This window comes from Eulemur rufifrons, chromosome 30 (assembly GCF_041146395.1).
Source record: "Eulemur rufifrons isolate Redbay chromosome 30, OSU_ERuf_1, whole genome shotgun sequence".
NCBI classification, from domain to species: Eukaryota; Metazoa; Chordata; class Mammalia; order Primates; family Lemuridae; genus Eulemur; species Eulemur rufifrons.
The window spans coordinates 98,644,513-98,667,856 of record NC_091012.1 but is presented as its reverse complement, the minus strand read 5'-3'; the positions used below and the strand labels follow the sequence as shown (position 1 = coordinate 98,667,856).

General features: G+C 39.7%; 1 protein-coding gene and 1 pseudogene across 5 annotated transcripts in view; one reads left to right on the top strand and one right to left on the bottom strand.

Moving 5' to 3' along the window:
* The window catches only part of PFKFB1 (6-phosphofructo-2-kinase/fructose-2,6-biphosphatase 1), a 53,891-nt gene that overhangs the window by 27,168 nt on the left and 3,379 nt on the right, over positions 1 to 23,344 (bottom strand). For 2 of the 5 annotated variants that reach the window (XM_069464571.1, XM_069464573.1), the window contains exon 1: positions 21,864 to 22,232. The exons of 1 other annotated variant lie outside the window; for it this stretch is intronic. In XM_069464571.1, the coding sequence (XP_069320672.1) occupies positions 21,864 to 21,960 (97 nt within the window). In that variant the 5' untranslated portion in view covers positions 21,961 to 22,232. Of the gene's footprint in view, positions 1 to 21,863; positions 22,233 to 23,344 lie in introns of those variants that run through there. 2 more of the 5 variants (XM_069464570.1, XM_069464575.1) reach the window with 2 other exon arrangements.
* On the top strand, positions 12,465 to 13,962 carry LOC138379167 (very long chain fatty acid elongase 6 pseudogene; annotated as a pseudogene).

The window sequence follows — 23,344 nt, the reverse complement described above, 5'->3', positions numbered from 1 at the left end:
AGTTTTGCACCTTTTTGCAGAATTTTCCTCCAGGAATTCCACCAGATGGTGACAGGGAAGACTGAGAAGAATCCTGATGAAGATATCCTGTAGCTCTGGTTTGGAGGAAACAACAGAACAGTATCCCTTGCCGAAATTCTACGCAGATCTATTCAGGGAGAAAGTCAACAAAAACTATAGCTTGAGCACACTGGTGGAAACTCACTGCATCTGGCAGAACAGAATGCCCAGCACCACTGAAAATCTACCCAAATCAATTGACCCTATCTCCCCTAAGGGGAAAAAAGTCCTAATCTTCAGAAGGAAGAGTAACAGAAACTCAGGGCACTGGTAGAAACTCACTGCAGATGAGGGAGAAAATAGGAAAAAAAAAAGTTCTAACCCAGGAGGGGTAGGAAAATGCACTAGGCCTACCATTACATTTGGAGGAGGGGCAGGAACACTTGTAAAGGTCACACCTCCAGCACTCAGGGCAAGCCTGCCTAAGACTGAGATGTAATCAGAATAGCATAGAATGTCCCTGGTACCTTATTCCCCACTACCAGGCTAAAAAGCATCAGTAAAAATAATAATGGAATACATCTATAAGAGATGAAATAGATTGTCTCCAGGAGGCAGCACAAAAGGAAGAGTCAAGGTAAGAAAAAAACTGTTTGAAGAGACACAGCATCCATCAGGACCAGACTCGGTTATGACATGGATGTTGGAAATATCAGACAGGGAATTTAAAATAGTTATGATTAATATATTAAGGCTCTATTAGAAAAGGTAATCATGCAAGATCAGATAGGTAATTTTAGCATGAAAATTACATCCATGGGGATGGAAAGTATAAGAAAGAATCATATATGAATGCAAGGGAAAAAACATAGTAACAGATCTGAAGAATGTCTTTGATGTGCTTGTCAGAAGACTCAGTACAGCTGAGGAATCAGTGAACTTGAAGATAGGTCAATTGAAATTACACAAACTGAAATGCAGAGAGAGAAAAGGAGTAAAAAAAGAAAACAGAAAAAAAAAATCCAAGAACTGTGGGGCAGTATCAAATAGCATAATATATGTGTACTTAGAACACAAGAAAGGGAAGAAAGAGAGGATAGGGCAGAAGAAATATTTGAAGAAATAATGACCAAAATTTTCCAAAATTAATGATTGACACCAAACCTCAGATCCAAACAGTTCACAGAACACCTATCAGGGTAGATACTAAAAATAAACAAATGAAAAACCACAGCCAGACATATTAAATTCAAATTTCACAAAATCAAGACAAAAAATCTCTAAGGCAGCCAGGAAGGAGAGGCTGGGTGGGGAATACCTTACCGACAGACGAACAAAGAGAATTATACTAGATTTCTTGTTAGAAACCACATAAACAAAAAGACAGTAAGATGAAACACTATCCAGAATTCTAAATTCTGCAAAAAATATCCTCAAAAGTGAGGCAAAATACTTCCGACAAACAAAAACTGAGGAAATTAATTATTATCAGACCTGCCTTACCAGAAATATTAAAGGAAATTCTTTAGGCAAATTAGAAAATATAGAAAATTCTATAATTCAGAAAATTAGGTCTACATAATTAAAGGAAGAGTGTTGCAAAAGGAATAAATGAAGGTAAATATAACTTTTTATTTTTCATATTTTTAATTGTTCTAAAACATAACTGACTGTTTAAAGCAATAACAGTAACAATGTATGTGTATTTAGAGTGTATGTAAAAATGTAACAGAATACAACAACCAATGACACAAGGAATGAGAGGAAGGAATTGGGACTATTTGTTACAAGGTACTTGCACTACATGTGAAACAGTATAGTGTTATTTGAAGGGGAACCAAAATTATCTAAAAATGTGCACTATAAACTCAAAGGGAACCATTAAAAACATGAAAAATATATTTAAATGATAAGTAAATATAGGAGATAAAATAGGATCATAAAAAGGATCAGATAAAATGAGAAAAATCAGAAAAAAGGGAAAACAGAAACAAAGTACAAATACAATAAATAGAAAACAGCAAGAACAAATACAGTATATTTTAATCCAACTATATTGACGGTCACTTTAAATGTGAATTGCCTAAACATTCTCTTTTTTATTTCAAAATATTATAGAGTACAAATGTTTTTGTTAGATGTATCAATTTTGGTATGCTTGAGTCAGGGTTATAAGTGTGCCCATCACCTGGATACTGTTCATTGTACCTTTTAGGTAGGTTTTTGCCCATCCCCTGCTCCCCTCTCCCCACTGCTTGATTTCCACTGAGTTCTACTTTCCTCTGTGCATATGTGTGCTCATCATTAGTTCCAATTTAATAGTGAGTACATGTAGTGTTTTTTTTTTTCCATTCTTGCAATGTTTCACTTAGGGGAATGGTCTCCAGTTCCATCCAAATTGTTACAAAAGGCCTTAATTCATCTTTCTTCGCGGTGGAGTAGTATTTCACAGTATACATATACCACATTTTGTTAATCCACTCGTATATTGATGGGCACTTGGGTTGATTCCACATCTTTGCAGTTGTGAATTGTGCTGCAATGAATATTCAAGTGCAGGTGTTTTTTGATAAAATGACTTCTTTTCCTTTGTGTAAATATCCAGTAGTGGGATTGCTGGATAAAATGGGAGGTCTATTTTTAGTTCTTTGAGGAATCTCCATATTACTTTCCATTGAGGTTGTACTAGTTTGCAGTCTCACCAACAGTGTAAAAGTGTTCCTTTCTCTCTGAATCCATGCCAGCATCTATTGTTTTTGGACTTTTTAATAAGAGTCATTCTAGCCAGGCGCGGTGGCTCACGCCTGTAATCCTAGCACTCTGGGAGGCCGAGGCGGGTGGATCGCTCGAGGTCAGGAGTTCGAGACCAGCCTGAGCAAGAGTGAGACCCCGTCTCTACTAAAAATAGAAAGAAATTATATGGACAACTAAAATATATATATACAAAAAATTAGCCGGGCATGGTGGTGCATGCCTGTAGTCCCAGCTACTCGGGAGGCTGAGGCAGGAGGATTGCTTGAGCCCAGGAGTTTGAGGTTGCTGTGAGCTAGGCTGAAGCCACGGCACTCACTCTAGCCCGGGCAACAGAGTGAGACTCTGTCTCAAAAAAAAAAAAAAAAAAAAGAGTCATTCTAACTGGGGAAGTTGACATCTCATTGTGGTTTTAATTTGCATTTCCCTGATAATTAGCAACATTGAGCATTTTTTCGTATGCTTACTGGCCATTTGTCTATCTTCCTTTGAAAAGCTTCTGTTCATGTCTTTTGCCCACTTTTTAATGGGGTTGTTTGTTTTTTTCCTTGCTAATTTGCCTGAGTTCTTTGTAGATTCTGGTTATTAGCCCTTTTTCAGATGTATAGCTTGTGAATATTTTCTCCCATTCTGTAGGTTGTCTATTTGCTCTTTTGATTATTTCCTTAGCTGTGCAGAAGCATTTTAATTTAATCAAGACCCATTTATTTATTTCTGTTGTTCCTGTAATTGCCTTTGGGGTCTTCGTTATAAATTCTTTCCCTAGGCCAATGTCTACAGGAGTTTTTCCAACATTTTCTTCTAGAATTCTTACAGTTTCATGTCTTATCTTTAAGTCTGTAATCCACTGTGAGTTGATTTTTGTGAGAGGTCAGAAGTGTGGATCCTGTTTCAGTCTTCTACATGTGGCTATCCAATTTTCCTAGCACCATTTATTGAATAAGGATTCTTTTCCCCAGTGTATATTACTGTCTGCTTTGTCAAAGATCAGTTGGCTATATGTGGATGGTTTTATATCTGAGTTCTCTGTTCTGTTCCATTGGTCTGTGTCTCTGTTTTTGTGCCAATACCATGCTGTTTGGGTTACTATATAGCCTTGTAGTATAGTTTGAAGTCTGGTAATGTATTATCTCCAGATTTTTTATTTTTACTAACAATTGCTTTGGCTATTTGAGCTCTTTTCTCATTCCAAAGGAAGCATAGCATTATTTTTTTCTAGATCTGTAAAATATGGCATTGGTATTTTAATGGAAATTTTGTGAAATCTGTAAATCACTTTGGTTAGTATGGACATGTTTACAATGTTCCTTCTACTGATCCATGAGCATGATATGTTTTCCCATTGGTTGGTGTCATCTGCAATTTATTTTCTCAGTGTTTTATAGTTCTCTTTGTAGAGATCTTTCACCTCTTTGGGTAACTGTACCCCTAGGTATTTTACTTTCTCTGTAGATACTGTGAATGACAATGAGTCTTTGATTTGACTCTCAGCTTATCTTTTATTGGTGTATAGGAATGCTACTGATTAGTGTACATTGATTGTTATAATCTGAGACTTTGCTGAATTTATTTATCAATTCCAGGAGTCTCTTGCTGTAGTCTTTGGGTTTTCAGATATAAGATCACATCATCAGCAAAAATCAAGACTTTGACTTCCTCTTTCCTGATTTAGATATCCTTTATTTCTTTTTCTTGCTTGATTGCTCTGGCTAGGATTTCCAGCACTATGTTGAATAGAAGTGGTGACAATGGGCACCTTTCTCTTCTTCCCATTCTCAGTGGGAATGCTTTAAACTTTTATCCATTCAGTATGATGTTGGCTGTGGGTTTGTCATATATGGCTTTTGTAATCTTGAGATATGTTCCTTCTATGCTGAGTTTCTTGAGGGTTTTTATCATGAATGGGCACTGACTTTTGTTGAATGATTTTTCTGTATTTATTGAGATGATCATGTGGTCTTTGTTTTTGCTTCTATATATTTGGTGAATCACATTTATTGATTTATGTATACTGAACCATTCTTGCAACCCTGGGATGAAGCCCACTTGGTCATGGATTATTGTCTTGATGTGCTGTTGAATTCAGTTTGCTAGTATTTTACTGAGGATTTTTGCATCTACATTCATGAGGGATATTGGTATGTAGTTTTATTTTTCTGTTGTGTCCTCTCCTGGCTTTGGTATCAAGGTGATACTGGCTTCGTAGAATGATGTGGAGAGGAATCGCTCCTTCTCGATGTTATGGAATAATTTCTGCAGTATAGGTACCAAATCTTCTTTTTAGGTCTGGTAAAATTCAGCTGTGAATCCATTTGGTCCAGGGCTTTTTTTTTTTTTTTTTTGGAAGATTTTTTTATTACTGCTTCAATCTCACTGCTCATTATTGTTCTGTTCAGGAGTTCTATTTATTCCCAACTGAGTCTTAGGAGGTTATGTATTTCCAACACTTTGTCCATTTCCTCCATGTTTTTGAGTTTATGTGCATATTTTCATTGTATTCATAGATGATATTTTGTATTTCTGTGGTATCAGTTGTATTATCTCCTTTTTCATTTCTGATTGGGCTTATCTGGATCCTTTATCTTCTATTCCTGGTTAATCTAGGAAGAGGTCTATCATTTTTTTTTTATCTTTTCCAAGAACCAACTTTTTGTTTCATTGATCCTTTGTATTTTTTTTTATTTTCAATTTTATTTAGTTCTGTTCTGACCTTAGTTATTTCTTTTCTTTGGCTTGCTTTGGTTTGGTTTGCTATTCCTTTTCTAGTCCCTTGAGAAATATCATCAGATTGTTAATTTGTGATATTTCTGTCTTTTTGAGGTAGGCATTTAAGGCTATGTGTTTTCCCCATAGGACTGCTTTTGCTTAATCCCATAGATTTTTGATAGCTATGTCCCCTTTGTCATTCAGTTCAAGGAATCTTTTGATTTCCATCTTATTGACCCAATAATTATTCAGCAATAGGTTGTTTTATTTCCATGACTTTGTGTAGAACTGAGTGTTTTTCTTGGAGTTGATTTCTCATTTTTATTCCACTGAGGTCTGAGAAGATATATTGTATGATTTCTATATTTTTTAATTTGTTGAGACATGTTTTGTGACCTAAAATATGATCAGTCTTGGAGAATGTTCCATGTGCTGACGAGAAGAATGTATATTCAGTAGTTTGGGGATAAAATGTTCTGTAAATATCTGTCAGGCCTATTTGTTCTAGAGTCCTGTTTAAGTCCAGTTTTCTTTATTTACTTTCTGCTTGATCTGTCCAGTTCTCTCAGTGGAGTGTCAAAGTCCCCAGCAATTATAATACGATGTTGCTGTTTATCTCTTTGTTTAGATCTAGTAGGGTTTGCTTTATGAATTTGGGTACTCCTGTGTTAGGTACATAAATATTTAGGATTGTTATGTCTTCTTGTTGAATTTCTCCCTTTACTGTCTTATTAATATAGTGACCATCTTTGTCTTCCTTTACTATTATTGATTTAAAGTCAATTTTATCTGATATGAGAATGGCTATACCTGCTCTCTTTTGGTTTCCATTTGTGTGGAATATTTTTTTCTATCCTTTCACATTGAGCCTATGTACATCCTTGTGGTTGAGATGTGTCTCCTGAAGGCATCAGGTAGATGGGTTATGTTTTTTCATCCATTCAGCCAGCCTATGTCTTTTAAGTGGTGCATTCAAACTAACATTAAGAGAGAGAATTGATAATATGGAATGCTGTTCTGTTCATCATGTTGGTTAGTGGTACCTTATTGCTTCGTTTCCCTTTTTGTGCTGTTTTATAAGAGTTGTGAGCTTTAGCTTTTTTCAGTGGTTTTATACTCTTGGGTATCTATTCTGCTGATTCGTGTATAATGCAGTTCTAAGTATTTCCTGCAGTCCAGGTCTGGTCATGGCAAATTCCCTCAGTGTTCACTTGTCTGGAAAAGACTTAATTTCTCCATCAATTGTGAAACTTAGTTTTGCAGGATACAAAATTCTAAGCTGGCAGTTGTTCTGTTTAAGAAGATGGAAGATGGGGCCCCACTCCCTTCTGGCTTATAGGGTTCCACTGAGAACTCTGCTGTTAGCCTGATGGGTTTCCCTTTGTAGGTAAGTTGTTGCTTACATCTAGCTGCTTGTAGAATTTTCTCCTTCATTTTGACTTTGGCGAGGTTAATTACTGTGTGTCTTGGAAATGTTCTCTTTGCTATGAATCTTCCTGGAGTTCAATGGCCATCGTGTATCTGGATGCCTGTATCTCTGGTGGTACTAGGGAAGTTTTCCTCAATAATTCCCTCAGATAGATTTTCCATGCATTTAGCTCTTCTTCTTCTCCCTTGGGGATATCTATAATTCATATGTTAGTTCGCCTCACATAGTCCCATATCTCTCTGAGTGATTGTTCCACCTTTTTTGTTTTCTTCTCTGCCTCTTTAAATGACTGCATTAGCTCAAGAGCCTTGTTTTCAAGCTCTGAGATTCTTTCTTCTCCTTGGTTTAGTCTGTTGCTGATGTTTTATGCTGTGTTCTGAAATTCCCTAAATGACTCTTTCATTTCTTTGAGTTTTATTATATCCTTCCTTATGTTGTCTAACTCTTTAGTGACTTTTTCATTAATTTCCTGAAATATTTTTTTGGCTTCTTTTTGTTGGTTTTCAACTTTCTCTTCAATTCCATTTATCTTATTTGCCATCCATATTATGAACTCCATTTCTGTCATTTCAACAATTTCCTTGTAGTTTGGGTTCACTACTGTGGCTCCATTGTGATCCCTTGGGGGTGTTGATCTGTTTTGATTTTTCATGTTGCCAGTGTTCTTTTGCTGGTTTCTTCTCATCTGAAACCTCTTTTTTCAACTCAGGGATAATAGGTTTGCAGGACACCTGTTCTTTGCTAGGAACTCTCCTGCTTAATTAGAAGGGCAGGTCCCTAAATGGTGCTTTTTCCCCCTACTCTGGAATGTTGACTCAGCAGGGGAGGGGTGTGTGCACTAGAAGCCTGTAATGCAGCTGTTCTGATTTGATCTGTTCACCTGTAATTTCCTCTGTTCAAGCCTGTGCTGGATGCTGTTTGTGCTGGGTGTTGGGCTGTTCACCAGATAGTCATAGGATGTTTGAGTTGGAAGCTGGGAAGACCCTCTTCACTAAGGCTGGCATTGTGGGGATTGCTCTGCCCGGGGTCTCCCCACAGAGGTGACAGTGGCAGCTGGGTGAGGCTATCCAGGCAGTGGTTATGAGTTCCTGGGCTGTGGGTGTTTTCTCAAACCAGGTCCCAGTGTACTCACGGCTTGAGGCTGGAGGGTCCCTGGCAGGGCATTGGACTTTGGAGCAGTTCTTGCAACAGTGGTGGAGGATCCAGGGTGTCTTGTGGCACAGGTGTAGCGCTAGAATATCAGGGTGGTGTCCCCAGCCTGGCAGATGCTCTGGAGCCACAGAGGTGGAGCCTTAGGCTCTGGTGTGAGAGTCTCCAGGCTGAGACTGGGGAGGAGCAAGAAACAGGGCTTCTGAGCAGGGCCTTAGAGCCAGGAGCAGGTCCATGGGGGTGATGGGGCTGATCCGACTTGGAGGGCGGGGTCAGGTATGAGGAGGCAGCAGGCAGTTGGGACCTGGAGGGCAGAGGTGGGGCCAACCAGGTGGCAGACTGTTTTGTAGGCTCGGGGACTGGATGCCAAATCAAGTGGGTGGAGGTTGGTTCTAGTAGCCAGGGACCACAGAGTTCTCCCTGCACCCCCAGGACCTACTGAAGCAGTGGCCCAAAGCCTCCCAGGTCGGGGCTCATGGGCCCAGATCCCATTGCACTGTTGAGGAGGGGCTGTTGGCTTCCAGTCACTGAGTACAGCTTAGAGGAGCCTCCCTTTGGTCTGCTCCCTCCCTGGCCCAGTGGGGGCAATATGAAGGCTGCAGCCACAAAGCTGAGTCCCGTGCCAACCTGGCACCGTGCACTTGAGAGCTCAGGATAGCTTTAGCTGCTGCCCAATCCCCACCACACCTGTTGTCTGGTGCAATGACTCTGCACAAACTCTAGGCAGGTCCCCAAACTTTGGCAGCAGAGAGCACCCTCTCACAACTCAGCCACAGTGCCTGCAGGGTGAGCATGGTGCCCCAGCAATCTATCCTGTTAATCTTTCCCATGTGTGCTTTGATACTATCAAATGTATCGCTCCATCACCTTTTTTTTCCCACACTGAGAGTCCTGTGCTGCTTCTCTGTGGTTTCACAATGTTCCTTCCAAGAATAGCTATCTGTAGGTAGGCACCCACTTCTTATTTACTCCTCTTTCCTTGGGAGCTGCGGGTTTGCAGGCTGCTTCTAATCTGCCATTTTTTCCCTTCCTGATGTCTCCTTCTAATGGTGGCTTCAGGATAAACCCTTCCAGTTGGGGCAGCTGGGCCCCACAACTACTCCTGCCAGCAGCTGAGGAGGAAACTTTCCTTAGGCACAGAGGCATGCTTGTAATTTACTTGGTGCTGTCTTCCTTCCCTGCAGTGGTGGCATGTCCGGGACTGGTGGTGTGAATGGGCCATAGTGCCACTTGCTTGGGGCTCAGGCACAGGTGGTTTCACATGACTCCACTGTGGATCACTATTTCCATCCCGCAGGCTGGAGTCCCTGAGATGCTGGCAGCAGCTTTTCCGCTGGGCTCCAAGCCTCTTGGGGGTTAATTTCTAGCGAGATCTTGCTCCTTCTTGTTCCACTTTGCAACTTCTTTCCGTGGAATCTCCGGTAGGTTCTGGCACTTTTCCCCCAGAGTTATACCTGAGCAATGTTTTATTTTTTTTTTCAACTAAAACTTTTTCTTCTTTCTGAGACAATTTGGTGATAGGTGTCTCTAGTCAGCCATCTTGTCTCTCCATCTACCTAAACATTCTAGTTAAAGACAGAGCTTGTCAGATAGGATAAAAAAGCAAGACCCAACTACATGTTGTCTACAAAACATCTATAGCTGGGTCCAATTCTGGAGCCTTCTTTAGTTAGTGGTTATCTCTCAGTAACTGAAATACAAAACTTTGATAGGTTGCATGGACACCAATATGAAAACTGAAAAGTAAATATGGGTAGGCAGATCAGGAAAGAATACCAGAGTTTAAAGTATCACCTAAACAGTTGTGAGTTTAACATTATTATTTTCCACTTCAGTATTCTGAACCTGAATTTAATATGGTTTAATATCCAAAAGTGAGCATTGTTCAGCAGACAGAGTGAGATGCAGGAGAGGCCTTGTAGTTTTGGCTCAAGGAATGGAAATGAGAACTAAAGTTCAGAGACAGTGGGGGAACTCCCTTGGGTTTTTATTTACTCAACTTCTTCTTTGTTTCCACAGTGGAGGTAGCAACAGCAAAGGTGTCCCAGAAGCAAGAGTGGCCCAGAATGGGAGCTTCTAGGAATCAAAACTCTGTGAGATGAGGTCCTTCCTCTAGGTGAAGCCACCATGTCAAGAGGACACAACTACACTTCATGCTAGTTTTTTTCTTTCTTTCTCTCTCTCTCTCTCCCTCTCTCCCCCCAACCCTCTCTCTCCCTCTTCCTGCAACTTGTCCCTGTAAGCGGCACAACCATGACAGTGGGTAGGACAGAAAATGGGAGCCCAGGGAACTGGAAAGTACTGAGAAGATAAGGGAGAGGAAAGAGTTTTGAAAATCAACAGCAAAAAGTTGATTTTAACCAGAGCTTACCTCTGACCGGTGAGTGCTTTGATCCTAATTAGCATATCAAAGATTTGGAAACTCAACTAGCAAGTAGACCTCCACCCAAGTCCAAGACTGACCACCAGGTGGTACACATGCAGGATATACCTTAAATAGTACTGCAAAAGGCTTGAAAACTGAACTGATGTTGGACCACAATACACAAAAGGCTAAAACAAAAATATCAACCTACTCCATAGGATATAAACAAGATTCAGAATCTCGAAACAATACAATGTCCAGGATACAAACTAAAATCAATCAGCATGTAAACAATCATGAAAATTTCAATTTACATGGAAAAAAGCAATCAATAGATATGAATGATGAGATGATAATAGAATTATTTTAAATTATCTATTATAAAAATGCTTTAATAAGCAATAACAAATGATCTTGAAACAAATATTAAAAATAGAAAACTTAAAGAAATAGAAGATATAAATAAGAATCAAATGGATATTTTGAACTGAAAAATATAACTGAAATTAAAAATATCAGGAATGAAAGAAGAGATACTAACTTCATATATATTAAAATGATAATCAGGGTAAATAATGAACAACTCTAAGTGCATAAATTTGACAACATAGATGAAATGGACAAATTCCTTAAAAAGCACAAACTGCCAAAACTCATCCAAAATGAAATAGGCAACCTAAATTCTTCTATAACTATTACTGAAATTGAATTTGTAATTAAAAATCCTCCAAAAAATATCCCCAGGTCCAGATGGTTTCGTTGACAAATTTTACCATACATTTAAAGAAGAAATAGCACCAGTTCTATGTAATCTCTTCACAAAACTTGAAGACAAGAAAACACTTAACTTATTCTGTGAGGCCAGCATTACTCTGACACCAAAGCCAGAAAAAAATGGTACAAAAATAACTACAAATCAATATCCCACATGAACATAGACATAGAACCCACCAAAAAAATGGCAAATCAAATTTGGCCATATATAAAATAAATAATGTACCTCCAGTACTTAAATATATGAAAATCAATCAAAGTAGTCCATCCTAAATAAGTAAAACCCCATGCTATGACTTAAATGTGTCCTCCAAAGTTCATGAGTTGGAACTTAATCCCCAATGCAACAGTGTTGAGAGGTAGGACCTTTAATAGGCAATTAGCTCATGAGGGCTCTGTCTCCATGAATGGATTAATGGCATTATGTCTGGAGTAGGTTAGTTAACTCAGGAGAGGGTTCTTGATAAAATAATGAGTTTGTCCCCCTTTCTCTCTTGCACACATTCTCTTCCTCTTGCTTTCTTTCTCACTCTTCCCTAGCATGTGTGCTTTCTTGCCGTTCTGTCTTCCCCCATGGGATAGTGCAGCAAGAAGGCCCTCACCAGATGTAGCCACTTGATCTTGGACCTCCCAACCTCCATAACTATAAGAAATAAATCTCTGTTCTTTATAAATCACATAGTCTGTGGTATTATGTTATAGCAGCAGAAAACAGACGAAGACATCTCATATTGTATCAACAGATGAAAAAAAACTTTTGACAAAATACAACATCCCTTCATGATGAAAGTCTCAGCAAACTAGGTAGGAATATAAGGGAGCTTCCTCAACCAGACAAAGGATATTTACAAAAATCCTACAGCTAACATACTTTATGTTAACAGACTAAACGCTTTCTCCCTAATATCAGGAACAAGGCAAGTTTGTCCACTCTCACCATTCCTACTCAACATAGTACTGAAACTCCTAGTCAATACTGTAAAGCAAAAAAGGAAATAAAAGGCACTACAGATTATAAAGGAAGAAATAAAACCATCCCTATTCACAGACAACACGATTGCCTATGTAGAAAACCCCGGGGAAATGTATTTAAAAAACCCTCCTAGAGCTAATAGGTGAGTTATCAAGTTCACAGGATACAATGTCAACACATAAAAGTCAATCATATTCCTATATACAATCGATAAACAATTCAAAACCAAAATTAAAAAAAACACATTTACAATAGCTCTAATAAGATAAAATAGGTAAAACACTAACAAGACATGTACAGGACCTGCAGGCTGAAAACTACAAAATGCTGTTGAAGGAAGTCAAAGAACTAAATAAATACATAAACAAAACTGTTCCCAGGGCGGGGAGAGGTCTCACTCTGGCGCGCACTCCCTCGCAAAGGGTTAATTTTCCAATCGCACAGAGGGGGAGGAGATTTCTCTGTAGACGAGTAAAAAGGGTGATGGACAAACGTGCAGGCACTAAGACCGCAAGGCATTCATTCCCTCCCACGGTGGATGCGGGGCGCCGGGAGGAGCGGAGCCTCGGAGCCAGGAGCTGGGAGCCGAGGTGCAGAGAACACATAGCGACTCCGAAGATCAGCCACAATGAACATGTCAGTGTTGACTTTACAAGAATATGAATTCGAAAAGCAGTTCAACGAGAATGAAGCCATCCAATGGATGCAGGAAAACTGGAAAAAATCTTTCCTGTTTTCTGCTCTGTATGCTGCCTTTATATTTGGTGATTGATACTTAATGAACAAACGGGCAAAGTTTGAACTGAGGAAGCCATTAGTGTTCTGGTCTCTGACACTTACAGTCTTCAGTATATTCGGTGCTCTTTGAACTGGTGCTTACATGGTGTATGTTTTGATGACCAAAGGCCTGAAGCAGTCAGTTTGTGACCAGGGTTTTTACATTGGACCGGGCAGCAAATTCTGGACTTATGCATTTGTGCTAAGCAAAGTACCCGAACTAAGAAATACAATATTCATCATTCTAAGGAAGCAGAAGCTCATCTTCCTGCACTGGTACCACCACATTACTGTGCTCCTGTACTCCTGGTGCTCCTACAAAGACATGGTTGCCGGGGGAGGCTGGTTCATGACCATGAACTACGGCGTGCACGCCGTGATGTACTCGTACTAGGCCTTGCGGGCGGCGGGTTTCCGCGTCTCCCGGAAGTTCGCCATGTTCATCACCTTGTCCCAGATCACTCAGATGCTGATGGGCTGTGTCATTAACTACCTGGTCTTCTACTGGATGCAGCATGACCAGTGTCACTCTCACTTTCAGAACATCGTCTGGTCCACACTCATGTACCTCAGCCACGTTGTTTTCTTCTGCCATTTCTTCTTTGAGGCCTACATCGGCAAGATGAGGAAAACAGTGAAGGCTGAACAGTGTTGGAACTGAGGAGGAAGCCATAGCTCAGGGTCATCAAGAAAAATAATAGACAAAAGAAAATGGCACAAGGAATCACATATGGTGCAGCTAAAACAAAACAAAACAAAATCATAGGAGCAGACACAAACCCAAGGCAGCTTAGGGATAATTAGGTTGACTTAACCCAGTAAGTTTATGATTCTTTCTGGGTGAGGGCTCACTGAGTGCACATCCATCTCAAAGCACTGCTGCTGGGAGGCCACATCCCCTCTTTACCTCTCCCCTCTAGCACCAAGGAGAACAAACGGGAGCCGGAGGCAGACAGAGAGTAATAGAAGGCCAGCGAAGGCTGTTAACACGATAGCAAAAGATGTCTTTACTGAGTGTCTTATTTCTCTAAGGTCGAAAGAATTTTATTTAAAAATGCGAGCACATGCACACACAATCCTTTCTGATCTTTACCGACACCAAACTGCAGCCAACAGAAAAGATAAAAATGAAAGAGATACAGGGGGCGTGTCTAGAACAATAACGCTTTTGCAGAAATTAAGGCCTTTTTAAAGAAAGGTGAGTTGTTTAGCCCCATGAGAAAAGATGTCTGAATCATCCCTTATGAAAACAGATGTAAACAATTATATTTCAACTGAAAAAAAAAGCTGGATATTCACTGCATAGCTTCAGGCTGGTGAGTTTGCCAAAACCAAACGGGGCACAGGAGTCTCCCGAGGGTCTTCCTGGGAGGATGGACACAGTGCAGCCCGGGTCCCAGGGGGGCAGCTCCAACCCAGGGCACTTCTGACAGCGGAAATGTGATTTCTAGCCTTAAAACGAGATAGGAAGAATGATCCTTTTGTTCAGTTGCCCGCAGGCTTTTGAACAGAAGAGGAAATACAGAATCAAAAAGATTTTAAAAAAATGCAACCAAACGATTTGCAAATGGATTCTTTACTACCCGAGAAAGGCCCAGCCAGATATCACTGCTGGGCTGGGGAGACAGGTGAGCCGGCCATCGCGTCCATAGACGACACGGACACCCCTCCCTATGTGACTTCACATAAGACTCCTGACCTTCCAAATGAAACCATGTGGGATAGTATATTTTCTATATTTTTGTGAATTTCTAAAAGAAATCTGCAGGACTATTCCTGACACTGGGCGAGCACTGTTTCTATTGCCGCCGAGCAGTGCAGAGGTGTCTAATGTGCCCTCTGCTGGCCGCGTGGAGGTACTTCAGCAAACACTCATGGCAAGTTTGGCTGAAGACAGTTGACAACCAAGGGCCCCCCATAGACGTACCTCAACCCACCCCTAAATTTTAAATGACATAAAATACTTGTCATACTTCCTTTAGCCAAATCAGAAGATATCCATCCAGCTTCAAGTCAGCTTCAGAAATGGGACTTTCGCTCTGGAACTCAAAAATCAATTTATTAAGAGCCATATTCTTTTTAAAAAAATAACAAAAAAGCTAGGTCATATTATCTGTGATATTTCAGTCCTTTACAAGCCAAATAAACGTGTCAATGTTCCTAGTATTTCAAAGAAGCAACTCTTGTAAAGTTGTTCAATGTGACATCATGGTATTAATATTATAATTGGCTAAGTAGCTTAATGATTAGGCAAACTAGATGAAAGGTTAGGGGCTATTCTACAGCATAGATTATACACATACAGCCACACATACGCACACACAGATGTGGGGTACACCGAACTTCAAATCTCAAATGAATAGAAACATTTTCTGGCTAGCAGAAAAAGAAAACGTTGTTTTATCTTTCTTGCTTTATTTGAGTGTGTACAGTAAAAGGGATTTTTCAAATTATTTTTATATTGTTTTAGCTTTAATGTGTGCTGTCATTCATGAAACAGCTGCTCTGCTTTTCCGTCAGAGATGGCAAGACCTTTTTCCAGCATCTCATTTCTGTGTCGAATTTAAAAAGAATAAAGTTTTATTCCATTCTGTGTGAGTGGCTGGAAAATGAATGAAAAAAAAAAGAACTAAATAAATAGAAAGACATACTCTGTCCATGGATTAGAAGACTCAACATGGTAAAGATGTCCATTCTCTCCATAGTGACCTATAGATTTAGCACAATACCAATAAAAAATACTACAGAATATTTTTAAAGACAAGCTGATTCTATATGCAAAGGCTAAGGAGCTTGAATGGTTAAAATATTTGCAAAAGAAAAATAATGTTGGAAAAATCTCACTATATGATTTGGAGACTTACTATAAAGTTACAATATACAGGACAGGGTGGTATTGGCAAAAGGATAGCCATATAGAGCAACAGAATAGAATTAAGAGCCCAGAAATAGACCCACTCAAATACAGTCAACTGATTTTGGACAAAGGTACAAAGGCAATTCGATGGAGAAAATCGTCTTTACAATAAATGGTGCTCAAACAACTGGAAGTCCCTATATAAAAAATAAACCTCAATACCTAAACTTAATGCAAAAAGTAATTCAAAATGGATCATAGGCCTAATTATAAAATGCAAAGCTATAAAATTCTAAAAGAAAACATAGGAGAAAATTTGTATATTGGACTTGGCAATGAGTTACATCACAAAAAGCACTATCCATAAAGGAAAAAATTGATAAATTGAACTATAAAAATTTAAATATTTTTATCTACAAAAAGTATTTAAATAAAAATTTAAAAGCACAAGAGAACAAAAAAAAGAAATGCCACACATTGGAAGGATATATTTGCAAATTACATATCTGGTGTATCCAAAATACATAAAGAACACTTAAAACTGAATAAAAGAGAAAAATCTAATTAAAAAGCAATCATAGAGAAAAGACAGATTACCTAACAAGAATAACAATTAAATTTGCAGTTGACTTCTCAACAGCAATAATGAAAACCAGAGATAGAATAATATCACTAAAGTTCTGTGATAAAATAACTATTAACCCAAAATTGTATACTCAGAAAAATCTATCTTAAAGAATGAGCATGCAATAAACACATTTTCAGGCAAACAACTCTGAGAGAATTTATTACTACTAACTCCTCAATAAGAGGGGTTCTATGGAATGTACTTAAGAGAGAAGAAAAATAGTCCCAGAAGAAAGGGCTTTTTAAGAGGCAAGAAGAAATGGTGAGCAAGTAAAGTGGTAAACATGTGGGCAAAACTAAGTCAACATTGACTTAAGAAACAAAAACAATAAAAATGCCCAATTTGTGGTTTATAAAACAACCAAGGGACTTCTGGTTTCAGTTCCAAGAGTTTGAAGTTCTTTGTGTCTTTTTTTTTTTTTTTTTTTTTTTTTTTTGAGACAGAGTTTCACTCTGTTGCCCTGGCTAGAGTGCCGTGGAGTCAGCCTAGCTCACAGCAACCTCAGACTCCTGGGCTCAAGCAATCCTTCTGCCTCAGCCTCGTGAGTAGCTGGGACTACAGGCATGCGCCACCATGCCCAGCTGATTTTTTTCTATATATATTTTTAGTTGTCCAGATCATTTCTTTCTATTTTTAGTAGAGACGGGGGTCTCGCTCTTGCTCAGGCTGGTCTCGAACTCCTGACCTCGAGCGATCCTCCCGCCTTGGCCTCCCAGAGTGCTAGGATTACAGGTGTGAGCCATAGCACCCAGCCTCTATACACTTCAAAATGTTGAATTTTATGGTGTGTAAATTATGTCTCTATCAAAAACAATTTTTAAAAAAGTATAAGAAAATATTATATATACCAGGCAAATAAATATTAAAACATTAATGTAAATAAAGCTAATATGTAGGTATATTAATATAAGGAAAAAAATTGATTGTAGGGTAAAAACACCAGTGATACCAGATTACCAGGTATTACCAGAGATAATTTCCTTACACACTGATAAAACATTTAATTCACCAGGAAGATATAGCAATTCTAAATTTGTTTGTAACTATCTACAAACTTTCAAAACTAACAAAATTACAGGGAGACATTAACAAATTTTCCATATCAACAGGTAGTCAAAACCCCAGAAGAATATAGAACATTTGAGCCAGGTTAACAAACACGACCTCATTGCTGTATATACTACACTAAACGCACAATGCATATTCTTTTCTAGTGCTAGTGGAACATTTACCAGAATTGTCCATATGTTGGTCCATAAAGCAAATTTCAACAGATTTCAAAGAAATGAAATCATACAAAGTTTGTTCTCTGACTAAAATGGAATTAAACTGGAAACGACAAGGGCACTGATCTATCAAAAAGAAGCTGGCTCAAGGGCTGGCACCAAGTACTGGAGGCCACCTGTGTGCCGGGCATTAACCCTTTAGTTGCTGGACGAAAACCAGTAGGTCTCAGTAGTCTTGGGAAAGGGACTGAGATGCCAGGGCAACTGAATAAGTGATGGTGAATAAGTAAGCCTGGGGCAGTGTCTATTTATCAAATGGTCTGGAAATATTTTTTAAAATTTGTAAGGTCATACAATTATGCATCTGTGGAATAGCATTGAATGCTTATATTAGAAAAGAAGAAAGTCTGAAAATTAATGAGCTGAGCATCCAAATTTACAAGTTAAAAAAAGAACAAAAGAATAAATAGAAAATATAAGAAACAGAAAAATGATAAGAAAAATAATAAAACAGAAAATAAAGATATAACAGAAAGGATCAAAAAGCCAAAAGTTGATTCTTTTAGAAGAATTATAAGAGTGAAAAACTTCTGGCAAGATTGATCAAGAGAAAAAAAAGAAGGTACAAATAAACAATATTAGAACAAAACGAGAAGATATAACTGCAAATGCAACAGAAATTTAAAAGATACAAAGATAAAAACTTTATATAAATAAATTTGAAAACTGATGTGAAATAGAAAAAGTCCTAGAAAACCGTAACTAAACAAAGCTGACTTAAGTAGAAATAGCAAACAGAAATGACTCTATAATTATTAAAGAAACTGTATCAGTTAAAATATTAAAGGAGACATCAGGCCAAGATGGTTTTACCTGGAAGTTCTGCCAAATATTTGAGGAACAGATAGTTCCCTGGACAACCTCTGTCAGAGAACAGAATGAAAGGAAATAGTTCTCACCTCATGATATGAGGTTAGTATAACCTTAACACCAAAATCAGACAAGGACAATGTAAGAATGAAAACATTACAGGCCAATCTCATTCTGGAATAAAAAATGTTAAAATCCTAAACAAAGTATTTGTGAATGAAATCCAGAAGTTTTTAATTATCCCAGGACTGCCAGATTAGTTCAACACAAGAAAAACTCTGATGTAATAAACCACATTAACGGGTTAAAATAGAAAATCAATATGTCATATTAAGATGATACAGTAAACATACAGTAAACATGTTTAATAAAATTCAACATTTCCACTCATCTTTTAAATATTATATTGGCAAACTAGAAATAAACGGGAACTGCCTTAACCTGTTAAATGATATCTACCCAAAAAAGACAGCAAATTTACTTAATGGTGACAATTTAAAAGCATTCATTTTAAAATCAGGATCAACCAAAGAATGTACATTATTAACATTTCTATTCAACATATACTACACATCATGTGCACGTGTATGTTAAAGGTGGGTGATCTTGGCGGTTTATTAATATAAGAAAAAGAGATAAAAAGTGGTTTGGAGGGGGAAGATGAAAGCTGTCATTTACATACAAATTATCAAAACTAATAAAGTTTAGCAGGCTTGCTAGTTACAAATTCATTATACAAAAAAATTACATTTGTACACATTCGCAACAAACTGCTATAAAACATACTTTTCTAAGAAGATACTGTTTACAATAGCAACATAAAATAAGCAAAAAAAATTTTACAATGATGCAAAAGCACTTTATAGGTTAAACTATAAAACTTCACTCAAATAACATCAAAAAAGTCTAATTACACGGAGAGACATACCATGGTTAGGGAAGACTCTGTATCACAAAAATGGTAACTCTCCTCAAATCGATTTACAGATTGAATGTAATTCCAATCAAAACCCCTGTGTGTAGCTTGAAAAGTTGATTCCAAAATTTATGAGGAAGAGCAATGGGCCATGAATAGCCAAGACACTCATAAGAAGGACAAGATGGAGGGACTTGCTCTACCAGGATAAAGGTACAAGAATGTCCATTGACCTCTCATTCATAACCCAAAATTAGAAACTACCTAAATGCTCAAAAACAATAAGATGGATAAATAAGCTGTGGGATATTCACAAGAAGAGTAAACGAGCTACAACTACATGCAACAATAACATGGGTGGCTCAAATAAACATAATGTTGGATAAGAAAAGAACATACACAGCTGTTGAAGCACTTTACACAAGTTAATGAATTTGATCCTCAGAACAACATCAGTAAATGATTGTGTGTCCGCTAGAGAGGATGCTCCAAGAAAAAGGTGATTCAGACCTTTCTGGGATTAATAACCTGGCCTCCCCAGCAGGAGGTGAGGCAGACATTGCCCAGCGCAAAACTTGGCAACCCCTAAGTTTTTTTGCAGCTGTGGTCTGATGAAATTCAGTCAATCATTAATGAGTGACTGTCTTGTGCACACAGAGCCTTATTCTTGCCTATGGTGAGTGGTAGAGTGGAAGTAGCACAGAATACCATTTACTGAGCATCTGCTATGTACCAGGCTCAGGGCTCAATACTGGGGATATGATGGTTAGTTAATAAGACCACAAGATCATACACCTACTTTCTTGTTTAAATAATGAAAAGCAACATTTACTGAGTGCCTAATATGTGCTGGACACTCTTGTAAGTACTTCACATGCTTAAGCTCATCTAATCTTCACAACACCACCATTATTGACTTCATTTTTACAGGTGAGGAAACAGAAGCCCAGTGAGGTTAAGAGACTTGTCCAAGGTCACAGAGGAGGCGGGATGTGGCAGAAATGGGACTCAAATCTAAGCAGTCTGAATCCAGAACCTCTGAATCAGTAATTCCAACAACACTGGGAGGTATGTATTAATCCTGTTTTACAGTTGAGGAAAATAAGGTTCAGAATTAAAGTAAGCAAATATTTATTTTGTGCCTTCTATGTGATAGAGATTATATTAGGTGACTTATGTATATTATCTCTCAACTTGAAAGACACAGTTCCCAGGGATATAAGGGTTCTAACCCATGTATGCAGAGAGTGACTTGCCTGCTTGTCAGCTAAACCCGTAGCCCCTTGGAAAGGACCAAAAGTAGCTGGCTGGGTAGGGGTGGGATATAGCTCTCAGTCTCCAGGCTCCTAGATCTCTAGATGAGTGAGTGAAACTGCTGATGGAGAGAAGGAAGAACAGGAGGCTGGTTTTTTCTCTCTTGCCCCATCCACACCCTACATCTTAAACACTATATTTAATATCCTACATCTTCCTGGATCCTCTAAGCAATAGCCCTGTTCCCCCTAACATTCCTGAGCCTGGGTTTCCTCTAGCATTAGCAGAGTGGAAACTTGGTCAACTGGTCTTTGGGGTGTCTGGGTCCCACAGCCCCCAGCTGTCTTATCTTCACCCACCTTATGGCTCCTCAGGCCACAATCCTTAGGCTGGAAGCACCTTGACCCAAAACTGTCCTCTGTTATCTATGGAAAATGTTTTTTAAAAAAATATTTATAGATTTTATTTGCTTCCTCTTTGCCCTGGCTCTTTCTTAAATTTCCAAAGTGAACAACACACCAGCAGGCTAGCCCTGAGAGACTGAGTTTCGTCTTCTCCCCCAAATCCCCAGAGCAGCAAGAGGGTCCATGTGTGCCAAGAAGGCAACACAGGAGACAGGACATCCAGCCTTTCCCCCAACCCATGCAGGTACAGACTGAGAAGAGGCTTGAGAAAGGGGAGGAGCAATACTGACCAGTGACATGGTACTGTTGTGTATTCAGCACCTGTCCCCTGAGAGACAATACCAGGAACCATCACCTTATTTCACTCAGGCATTGAGTCAGGCAAGATCAATTCCCAGACATTTCACAGAAGTCACCAAAATGAAATATTCTAGGATAGCACCGAACAGTCCCAAACTAGAAACATTAAATTCCAAGCAAGAAGCATTCCAAATAAGCTCTGGATAAGAAAGGAAAAGTTCCCAAAGATCCTTCTGATTAAGATGGTCTTTATTTAATCCTCCTTCTTTCTCCACCTTCATCTTTTTCTTTCCATCTTTCTCATTCTTTCCTCACCTTTTCCGACATTAGCCTTTTGTTATCCTCCAGCTACTTCATCCAGCTGCTCATCTATTCCACCTTTTAGGTTGAGGTGGGAGTGGATGGCAAGGGGGTGCATCCTTTGCTCTTCTACACCCACTCTACCACCACCACCTTGAAGCCCATGGAAACAAACCCCACTTACAGCCCCTTCTCCGTTGCAGCCCGCTGCTGCCGCTGCTGTGTGGAATCCAGATCTTCTGCAACCTGGTTTGGGTGAGCTCTCCCATCTCTCGAGACATCTTAGGAGTCGCAGCTAATGACACTACTGCCCACAAGGTACCAGGCCTCACTTCCTATCTTACTAGCTGTCCCTTCTCTTGATGTGGCCACAGCAGCAGGTGGACAGGGCTGGGGCAGGGGGACGCACTGGGCTTCTGAGCCCTCTCACAGCCTGTCTCCAGCTCCCTATCCTCTTTCCTCTAGTTCTATCTTGCCTCTGCTCCTGTACGTACCAGTGGGGGCTTGGGTGCAGAGAGCGAGAGGTTGGGCAGAGGTCAGCAGAGGCCTCTGAACTCCAAGGGCTGTGTACATAGGAGATAAGTTGGAGCAGAGCAAGGAAGGCAGCCAGCAAGACAGCCTGGGTCTGGCCAGTCACTTCCCTCCAATAAAGACAGGACTAGTAGAGTATGCAAATAAAAGACCAAAGATCATGTGCTTACATCCTGTGTGGGGTGGGGAGGCAAAGGTGATGGTGGTAGGTCTCAGCAGATTTGACAGCTTTGAAATAAAAAACAGGCCCAAGTAGAACGTCAAGCTCCAACCCAGAAACAGAGAGCCACATCAAAAATGCACAGTTCCCAAGGACACAATCACAAAGTCCCTAATGAAAAATGCAATGTTTCGAGCTAGCAACTAAAGGCCCAAACTGGAAGTGGAAGGTCCACTGCCTCACTGCTCCCCCCACCCAAAATGGCATTGCAACCCTTGTCTTCCCCTGGATTCTGCTGCCTTCCCTGCCACAGGGCCTCTCCCACCTAAAATGTGCTGCCCAGGGCACTCTTGGAGAGATAGGCACTATCTGACCATCTTTATAATCTCTCCAGCCAAGGCTAAATAAGTCGGAGTAAACCTGACACCTCAGGAAGAGGAGTGAGTGCAGCCATTGCCGGAGAGAGAGATGTTAAGCAATGCCCACGTGGCTGCCAGCTGCCAGCAGATGCCCTAGGAGGAACGGCATCGTGATCTGATCCAAAACCTGGCTAAAGTTCCTCATGCCAGGCAGTGGGATGGAAGCTTAGGAGGGTGAAGACTGCACCAGGGAGAGTGTGGGAAGCAGGGAGCAATGGCCTCAAAGTAGGACAAGTCCATAGGTCAGAGCCATCCAGCCTAGATGATTCCGCTACCACCCCCTGCTCGCCCCTCCTCCCACTGTTTTGAGGCTTTTAAGTGTAGAACTGAAGTAACTGCACAGCTTGCCTGGAAGAGGTCCAAGTGTGCTCTTACTTCTTTCTTTTGCAACCCTCCCACCCCCTGATGAACCTCCAGTGATTGGCTACGAGGAAGCTCAACTTTCTTCCACTGAGCTGGGCCACAGGAGGGCAACCTCTTGGGGATAGAAATCTCCAATCTCTGCCCTCGAATGCTCTCAGCTCCACTTTGCCTTTTATGAAGTTGCCTAAAATA